Here is an 8,760-nt window from a genome sequence, read left to right on the forward strand (position 1 = left end):
AAGCAAAAGTTTAAACCTTGTTTTTTTCATGTTGACTCGAAACCTAAAAAATAGGCCTAAAAGCCAACCTGAATTACTTCGGTCAGGTTAGTCTTTCTCAAGTTTGACATTTTCAGGTCAGGTTTCGATTATAACTGACAACCCGATAACCTTTTCTTGTAAATATCAATTATTTTAAAAGAAAGAAAAGCAAATTATTATATACGTTGCCGAATATATAAATTTAGATATTGATTCTTTTTGTTTTATTTTTGTACAAAGAACTCGTATCAAATTTAAATCATTACTACTTTGTGTACACGCAAAACCCATTGGTATAAAAAATCCGGTCATTATTTTCAGTATATTCGGCAATAAATCGTAATTTTGGTAACAAAATACCACGATTATGTGATCATTGCCTTATTTAACTATCATATCACATATTTAAATATCAACACCCCTTTCATCTATTGCACTTGTACTTCTTCATCTCGACCAAACCATTCATATCATAATTCAGTCGAATTAGCCAACAATGACGAACTGTTTTGAAGACGATAATCAACTCATAGACCCTTACACGGAAGACGATAACCTGCTCGCGTTTCATTCTCTTGAAGATGTTCGAGTTTCAGGTAAATATTATCTTTTGTTTGATCATTAAACTTCTAGTTTTTATTTCGTAATGCAGGTAAAATCACATATGCGACATGAATATATTCTTTTGTTCTTTAAAGTTTTATATATGCCTAGTTTAACAAACAAACATATGTGTAACTGAAACATGTGTACAATATACTTAAGGTGCCTTGACATGTATGTACAGAAGTTGCAAAGTTCTTGGTGGCTTTTATTTAAATTTATAAAGAACAAGTAAAAAAGAACAATATGCATCATATTTTTCTTCATTATGAACACGGATTTTTTATTTTTTTGGTTTTTTAAATCTATAGTTTTTAGGTTACCTGCAGATGCTATTAATATTGGTTTTCATACATGGTAATGAAATTTTTTGTTACAAATATTTTCCAGTATTTATTATATATTATTTTTCCATAATTGCTTTACAATATTAACTGATCATGAATCTCCTCTTAATAGTAAATGCATTAACTTGTAATATTTGAAGATATGTTTCCATTTTACATTTTATTATTCCAGAAATTAATATTAATTTATGACAAAATTATGATTTTGCAGATACTGATGATCAAAGAAAACAAAGTTTAGGTTGGGATTGTGGTTTCTTCACTAGTGCAGGTGAGTTTTAATGTTTTAAATTTTCGACATTTGTTGTTGGTTCGATTATCTTTTTCTAAATGGTAGATGTTTATGCAACAGGTCTCTTGAATCCTGAAGAGTTGTCTAAGGTAAATAAAGGCTTCAAGAAATCAAATCCGGCAACTCGAAAAGATGCTAAAAGACCAACCAAAATTGGTTATTGCAACTGTAAGATCATCAGTTACAATTATTATAATAGTTCTGAAATATATTTGGATATAGTTTTTAGTTATTAATACTTTTCTTCAACTATGCAGCACAAGATTCCAATAGGTCTCGATCAGTTGGTCTCTGTAAAACAACGTATGTTACGTCTCCTGTGATTCAAAAAACCGTTCGTCATTCGAATGAGTCATCTTCAAGTTCTAAGCAAAGTAAGTTGATTAGTTCAAATGCCACAATAAGAACTGCCTCGTTTTCTGATAGACCAAAAGGAAGAATAAAGTCTAATCTTTCTCCTTGTGTCTCCACCGAGAATTCGTTAAAAGATGGAAAAGTTGGTTCAAGTTGTAGAAAGTTAAAGCCAAATACAGGTATATACACATATAACATATTTAGACATAAGGACATGTGTGTATAACAAGGTTTTTTTAAAAATAATTACTTAATTTTTTTTTTTACATTTGCAGGTTTGTCGAGCCCAAAAAAGTTGTTTATGGTGAATAAAGTCTTCAAGAAATCAAATTGTTCAACTCCAAAAGATGCTAAAAGATCAACGGTTACAACGAAAACCGGAAGTAGCCAATCAAATGCACTATGTAAGTACCATTTATATTTTAGTTGGTGATGTTAGGATATATAACATGATCTTGTCCATTAAACTTCACTTAAAATGTGCTTTGCTTCTTTTCAGCATGCAAGAAAACGAACAACGCAGCAAAAGATTGCAAGCGGTTACAATCGGCTTGTCTTCCTAAATTAACGTGTTTCACATCTCCTACGATTCAGAAAACCGTTCATCATTCATATGAATCGGCTTCTAGTAAGAATTTACCTAAGCCTATCAAAACGAAAGTCAACCCGAAAAACACGAAGCTGGTCAACTCTCCTTCCTCTGTCCTCCGTTTTCCCTTGTCGTCTACTAGCACGTCTCCTGCTAGCTCTATCGATGGAGATCTTCGCCTTTCAGGTGCGTTTTGTCTTAAAAATAGTTTATTTAATATACTCTCTCTATAGAATTGCTTAAATTTAACGATATGTTTTGTTTAAACATTTGCAGGTTTATTGAGTACTAGAGAGTTATTTATGATAAATAAAGGCCTCAAGAAATCAAATCTTACAACACCAAAAGATGCTAAAAGATCAAAAGTTACAACCAAAACTGATGGCAGTCGATCGAATTGGGCGCAAGATTCCAAACCGGGTGGTGTTTCTAAATATTCAACATGCTTTACGTCTCCTACGATTCAAAAAACTGTTCATCGTTCGTGTGAATCTTCTTCTAAGAATTTATCTAAGTCTGTTAAAAGGAATGTCAACTCCAAAAGCATGAAATCGGTTAACTATCCTTTGTCGGCCCAGCATTTGCCTTTGTCGCCTTCTAGCACATTTCCGGCTAGCTCTATTCATGGAAAATCTTTATTGTCAACGCCTGTTACCCCCCTAAATACCATACCGGTATCAAATATTAAGAGTCAGAATTATGAGGAAAGAAAGTTTATCAGGCAAAATGCACCCACGGGTCTTCGTTTGCCATCTCCAAGGATCGGATTCTTTGATATGGTTAGTGATTTGATTCTAGTTTCTTTACATTAAAGTAGGCAATCTTGATTCAGTATGTAGGGCTGCTAAACGAGTCGTGTTTGCGGATTGACACGGACACAACCTGCTTAACATGAAAAATAAACTATTTAACCTTTTTTGTGTGTGTGTGTGTAGATTTATGTTTTAATTTTATTTCTAAAAGTAATTATGTTTAAAATTTGCCAATTCATTTTTAAAGTTATAAATTTTGGCATAAAATACCTAAATATTTTAAGTTGTTTCATAAAAGATATTTAAAAAAGAATAAATAAGTGGGTTAAATGGGCCAGTCTGCTAACTACGCCGGGCTAACACAAAAACGACCCGTTAGTTGTCTTGTCCATAGTATCTATGCTTTCATACAATGCTAATGTTAACTTTACACACGCAGGAGCCGGGAAGTATGCAAGACCGTTTTCGTTATATTGAAAACCAATTACAGGCAACTAATCTTTCTCCTGTTTCCACAAGGAGTTGCTTAAAAGTTGGACACACCCCTTTTACAGAGGATAACCGGTTCAACCTTAGTGGGCCGATCAAGGAAAGACTGGCCCATTGTGCTGGCCCGTTTCAAGAGTACCGTCTGCACAGAGCCGACGACTCCTTTGGCAAACAATGTGTTATCATTTGATGCTTTTGAGTTCTATGATTGAAAAACAGTCGTTGGCGGTTTGACCCATTTTTTGGACCCGAATTCCATCAGTTGATCTCCAACTTTGTGGCTGAAGATTTTCCCAAATTTAGTAATTTTGTAATCTTTTTCATTTTTTAGTACTGTACAACACGTAAATCACTGATTGCTTTAACTTACTCGTTTAAATATATCCTTCATTTCAGTTTTTATGTGTAAGTGGGATATCATTATGAAATGTTACATCAATTTTCTTGATAATCCTCTTTCTATTATTTTTGTGTTTCTGCTCTAATGGATCACATAATCTTTCTTGTTTATAATGTTTTAAACAAATATAGTCTTATCATAAAACATATAAATTACATAAATAATAGGCAATCCTTATGGTGGACTGGTGGTAATGTTTTTGTTTTTGCTACCATGTTATAATACATCATTTGAATCTTAACTGAACATAGATAATAATGTTATCCGCAACCAAACTTGTGTCCATCGACTAGCTCAATATACCAACAGTAATGGAACTGAGAATAATTCTTCCAGCAATTTTCACCACCATCGAAGCTACCGAAGAACCCCCTAGCTGCTGCTGAGACGGGGGCGGCTGATGGTGTAGCAAATCCCATCATCCTTCTTGCCACACACATTCATGAAGGACAAATTGCACACTGAGCACCAGCATGAGATACCGAACTCAAAGGTGTTGCAGCCATTGCAGTTGATTTCAATAGGTTTTGACAGCTTGTAAAGAACGTGTGGGCGAGTGAAGTGTTGGATCTAGATGACACCAACTTAATGTTAATGTCTCTGAGATCGGTGCGGTACGACAATAATAAATAGTGACTGATCGTTAAATTTTTGTTCGATAGTTGAAATGTGTAGATTAAAATTCTTAAATTTTGTTGAGAGTGAAACTGGCAGTATTTAATTTTGGTTCTTTTGTATATGAAATTATTGGTCCTAGACCTTTTGACTTGTGATGAAAGGGGTCAGTCAGTCTCCGTTTGCAAGCTAAATTAATGGTGTTGTCTCGACTAAACCTGGTCAAGCGTCTTCAAGTTGGAATGGTGTTGTCGCAACTCGCATGTAAACCTGGTCTAGTGTCCTTAAAGTTGGAGACGTATAAACAAGGTTCGCGTATGTTAAAAAGGTTTTATTTAAGTATTTTTATTAGGATTTAGATTAAACATAAATTTTAAATGTAGTGATAAAAATAAATAAAAGAAACTTCATCTAGCCAAATAGTTTTGTAGCCATTACTGTAGTTTTTAATCTTAGTGATACATAAATATATTTAGTTTATTGTTGCTTATATATGTACTTCCATATGTTTTAATAATTAATACAAAATATTAAATATATCCCATTGCCAAAATATGCACCAACACAAGCAACAATAAGTAGCTATTTTACTGTTTATGATTCCATGTTCACCTTACACAGGAATTCAAACTCATTTAGACACTGAAAACATCATAACATTATATGATCATAGACAAGTCTCTAATAATGCAAAACCATAAACCATTCAATAATGTTTGTCTACAAGACCATCAAAATCATGCTTGCCTCAAAAGAAACACAATTTCTTATGCCTCCACAAACTTCTTAAGGTTCTTAAGCCAGTTTGTATACTCCTTGTGATCTTTGTTCACCATGTACTCATGAAGAAAGTTTGTCACGCTCGGTTTTATGCCTCGGATCTCCAAGTACTTGTGGAACGCCTTTTGCAAATTCTCATCCAATTCACTACAAAAAAAAATTGAATTATGAATTGAATTTCACAGATCAGCTAAGAGTGTAAACGATCTGAGCCTGAGCTCGTTAAAGGTCAAGTCGCCTTGTTTAATATACAGAAATTCAAACTCGAGCTTGGCTTGGCTTGGCTTGGTTTGTCTCGAGTTCTATCTCTAAACCTCAAGCTCCTCTTGTGAGTAGTTAACCAAGCTCAGGCTTGGCTCGTTTATTGTTTATTAACTATTCATTAATAAACTCACATACATTTATAATCACTTGTATTCATACTTGCAAATATAACTTTTATAAAAACAAAAAAACAATATACATTATTTATTTTTTAATCATAGCTTTATACGATAATATTAAAACATTTAATACATCTTTTAAACTTATTTAAGACTCGAACTCAGAATCATCTATTAATTATTAATCAAACTTATTTTTGACTCAAACTCATTTTAGCTCAACCAAATTTGAGTTTTTAAAGAGCTGATCTCGAGTGGTTGACCAAATTTGACTCAAATATGCACTTTTTAATTGAAGAAAAAAGTTTAAAAAGATACTGCTTACTCAAATCTAGGTCCTTCATATGGAAGTTGATCATCAGTCATATCTGGATCCTTAACCGACAAGCTATCAATCACAATTTCGTCAGCATAAGCAGTTATACCAAACTCCAAGCTGGGCCCACCAGTTTTCGAAATCCTAACAATCATTGGGAGGCTTGATTGGTTGTCCTTTTCAGAATCATCAGCATCATCATCGTCTTCATTATCTTCCTCGCCTGTAATAAGACTTGACGGTTCAACTTCAACATGGACAGTTTCACCATGGTATTCTCGGGTCAAAGATACTGTTTGTTGACCAAGATTATCCTCAAGCTTGAAAGAAAATCCCTCTGGAACATCTTCACCCTACAAAAAAACATAAACTGGTTTATTTGTCTCCTGAAAAAAATTCGTTTATTTATATAACTACATTCGTGTAGGTAAACAGTTAAGAATTAGGAAACACATGAAGAAATTAGTTTTATAGTCTTTAGGTATATAACCATGTGCATTTGTGTGTGAAACTAAACCAAGCATATTTAAATTACCCAAACTTAGGGGTGCAAACGACCCAAACCAAGCCATTCGCGAGCTACTCAAGATCAAATCAATAAAAAACTTGAAAAGAGTCGACCTTTATCGATCCCAAGCCTCAAAAAGAGTTTGTTTAGTTATCAAGCCCGAGCTCAAGCCTTGTATAGGAAGATTATCTAACTCTTTTAGACTCCTTTAAGCCGAGCTTAGGCTTTTTAAAAGTTTTTCTAAAATTTATATAACTAATATATAAGCTTGAAAAACAACTCTTAACCCGAGCTCGAGCTCTAGAAAAAGAGCTCAAAACAAGCATGAGCTAGGCTCATCACTCCCCTGCCAAACTCAAAAAATATCTTCATATTATAACAGATCAAATAATACTTGTTTAGTTATCAAGCCTAAATGTTGCATAGGAAGACCATTCAGGTTCGTCAACCCTTACCAAGCTTCCCATATTTTACGTTATAACTCTATTAGACTTCTATGTATTACAACCGAGCTCAACCCGAGCTTTAGCTCCTTTAAGGTACTACACACGAACTCAAGCCGAGCATAGGCCTTATTAAAGTTTTTCAAAAATACTAAAAATAATGAAAAACGTAAACTTGAAAAACAACTCACAAGCCAAGTCCGAGCTTATGTCAAGCTAAAAATGTAAACTTGAAAAACAAATCACAAGCCGAGCTCAAATAAGCTCGGTCTAGGCTCGATTACATAATGACCAGATATTATAACATGATCAAATATTAATCATGAAAAAATAGACCAAACTGTGAACATATTTCACATTTCACAACATACAAAATTCACAAAACAATCAATTAACATAAATAATATAAATCCCCAGCACACAAGAACAATAATTGAATAATAAACGAAACATTAAGACCAAATAAAAAAAACAAAACCAACAAACCTCCTCGAAGCTTTCTTCCGCACAGTGGATCTCGTTCTCAATAACCCGAAGAAGCGAGTCATCAGAACTCGGTCGCTTCAACGCAGGAGAAGCCGAGTAAGAAAACCGAGAAACTGCCGGAACAAGAAACGAGTTGCTGGAAGTGATCTTGTGGGTGTGATTGACGGCGGTGAACAAGGCGCCGCCGCAGTGGTGGGTGAAGGTTCTTTGTCCGGATAATAACCGAGCGGCCAGAGGTGTGAGTGTGGAGGCTGATCGGCGGAGTATTGTGTTGATGGCCATTTTTTCTTTCAAAGGGTTTTGGAATTGGGGGTTTAAGGATGTTAGGGTTTTAGTTTTATAAGAAGAAATGGGTGTGGATACGGCGGTTGTATAGTTTTCTAGATTGTGTTTCGGTGTGGGAGGGTTTAGTGTATTAGGTGTTAGAGTAAATCCTAGCTGTTGGTTTTATTTATTTATTTATTATTATTCTTATTATTAATTTTAATTTTGGTGTATAATTTTGGTCTATAGAATTTTAGGGGGTGTTTGGGATTCCTTCTTTTACTTTCTTATAATTTTTCATAAAGTTAATAAGTTACAAAAGTGTAACTTATGGAACTTTTTCTCTCACAATATAAACAATCTCAAACATCTTATTACTTTTCAAAAAGTTTATAAGTTATAAGTTGGTGAAAATAAGCAATCCCAAACACCCCCTTATTACACCATAATGAAAATATTAATGAGCTAGTGGCGGAGTGGTGAGTAAATGACTTGGTGTTTCATGTGATCTCATGTTCGATTTTTATCCTTTAATATTTGGTTTTAGCGGTACCAGGGTGAAGATAGAAGACTAAACAAGTAGGTGGTTTCACTAGTTGGATTCTTGAATTGAACGAGTTTTATCTCACCAAACTATCGTCCATTCAGACGAGTGTTCACAAGTGTTAGCCTTATGTGAGAGTTTTCTATAGATCAAAAGGCGAGTGAATTTAGCTTGTAGTTTATTTGGAGGATTCGTTGGTCATTAAAAAATGAACATATTAGACTATTTTATTTGTTTTTTTATTAACTTATTTATTATAGCAAACTATTTTATTTTTGAAAATCTTACAAATAATTATGATATGTTATAAAATGTATAAAAAACTTATAAATGTGTTATACATAAAAGTTTACATATATATATACACACACATACGAATTTGTATACCTCTTGTATAAAAAAATTAAAAAATTACGAATAATGTAAGTATTGTGGTCATAATTTTGTAATTTTATTTTACAAAAGTATGGTAATTAAGTTTATATATCCATAAATATCTATAAATAAAAGAAAATTATATGGGCAAATGAATGACTATGTTCTCGTCCATCACGGGAGAGTTTTGCTCGTCCTT

At 33.5% G+C, this 8,760-nt stretch overlaps 3 protein-coding genes across 3 annotated transcripts; 2 read left to right on the top strand and 1 right to left on the bottom strand.

Moving 5' to 3' along the window:
• Positions 1-321: 321 nt before the first annotated feature.
• On the top strand, positions 322-1,799 carry LOC143580430 (uncharacterized). The gene is made up of 3 exons (XM_077063457.1): positions 322-617; positions 1,183-1,242; positions 1,324-1,799. Exons 1-3 carry the CDS (start codon positions 518-520, stop codon positions 1,497-1,499), a joined length of 336 nt encoding a protein of 111 aa, XP_076919572.1. The 5' UTR covers positions 322-517; the 3' UTR covers positions 1,500-1,799.
• A 67-nt stretch (positions 1,800-1,866) lies between these two features.
• Positions 1,867-3,081, top strand: LOC143580441 (uncharacterized). Its single transcript, XM_077063466.1, has 3 exons — positions 1,867-2,021; positions 2,117-2,392; positions 2,483-3,081. The coding sequence occupies exons 1-3, from the start codon at positions 1,919-1,921 to the stop codon at positions 3,016-3,018; spliced, it is 915 nt and encodes a 304-aa protein (XP_076919581.1). The 5' UTR covers positions 1,867-1,918; the 3' UTR covers positions 3,019-3,081.
• Positions 3,082-5,028: 1,947 nt separating this feature from the next.
• Positions 5,029-7,728, bottom strand: LOC143582234 (uncharacterized protein At2g39795, mitochondrial-like). The gene is made up of 3 exons (XM_077064850.1): positions 7,379-7,728; positions 5,951-6,294; positions 5,029-5,389 (listed from the first exon to the last, which is right to left on the bottom strand). The coding sequence occupies exons 1-3, from the start codon at positions 7,658-7,660 to the stop codon at positions 5,230-5,232; spliced, it is 786 nt and encodes a 261-aa protein (XP_076920965.1). The 5' UTR covers positions 7,661-7,728; the 3' UTR covers positions 5,029-5,229.
• Positions 7,729-8,760: the final 1,032 nt, after the last annotated feature.

This window comes from Bidens hawaiensis, unplaced genomic scaffold, assembly GCF_021521415.1.
Source record: "Bidens hawaiensis isolate Kalapana, Puna unplaced genomic scaffold, B.hawaiensis_p1.1 tig00001511_1, whole genome shotgun sequence".
In the NCBI taxonomy this organism is placed as follows: Eukaryota; Viridiplantae; Streptophyta; class Magnoliopsida; order Asterales; family Asteraceae; genus Bidens; species Bidens hawaiensis.

What these genes read in the sequence shown, in the direction of transcription:
- LOC143582234 (XM_077064850.1), bottom strand. Translation starts at nt 7,660, where the DNA reads ATGGCCATCAACACAATACTCCGCCGATCAGCCTCCACACTCACACCT. An exon ending in CGGAAGAAAGCTTCGAGGAG is followed by an intron (nt 6,295 to 7,378) that starts GTTTGTTGGTTT and finishes GTTTTTTTGTAG; the next exon opens with GGTGAAGATGTTCCAGAGGG. An exon ending in TATGAAGGACCTAGATTTGA is followed by an intron (nt 5,390 to 5,950) that starts GTAAGCAGTATC and finishes TTTTTTTTGTAG; the next exon opens with TGAATTGGATGAGAATTTGC.
- LOC143580441 (XM_077063466.1), top strand. Translation starts at nt 1,919, where the DNA reads ATGGTGAATAAAGTCTTCAAGAAATCAAATTGTTCAACTCCAAAAGAT. An exon ending in TAGCCAATCAAATGCACTAT is followed by an intron (nt 2,022 to 2,116) that starts GTAAGTACCATT and finishes GCTTCTTTTCAG; the next exon opens with CATGCAAGAAAACGAACAAC. An exon ending in TGGAGATCTTCGCCTTTCAG is followed by an intron (nt 2,393 to 2,482) that starts GTGCGTTTTGTC and finishes AAACATTTGCAG; the next exon opens with GTTTATTGAGTACTAGAGAG.
- LOC143580430 (XM_077063457.1), top strand. Translation starts at nt 518, where the DNA reads ATGACGAACTGTTTTGAAGACGATAATCAACTCATAGACCCTTACACG. An exon ending in TGAAGATGTTCGAGTTTCAG is followed by an intron (nt 618 to 1,182) that starts GTAAATATTATC and finishes ATGATTTTGCAG; the next exon opens with ATACTGATGATCAAAGAAAA. An exon ending in TGGTTTCTTCACTAGTGCAG is followed by an intron (nt 1,243 to 1,323) that starts GTGAGTTTTAAT and finishes TTTATGCAACAG; the next exon opens with GTCTCTTGAATCCTGAAGAG.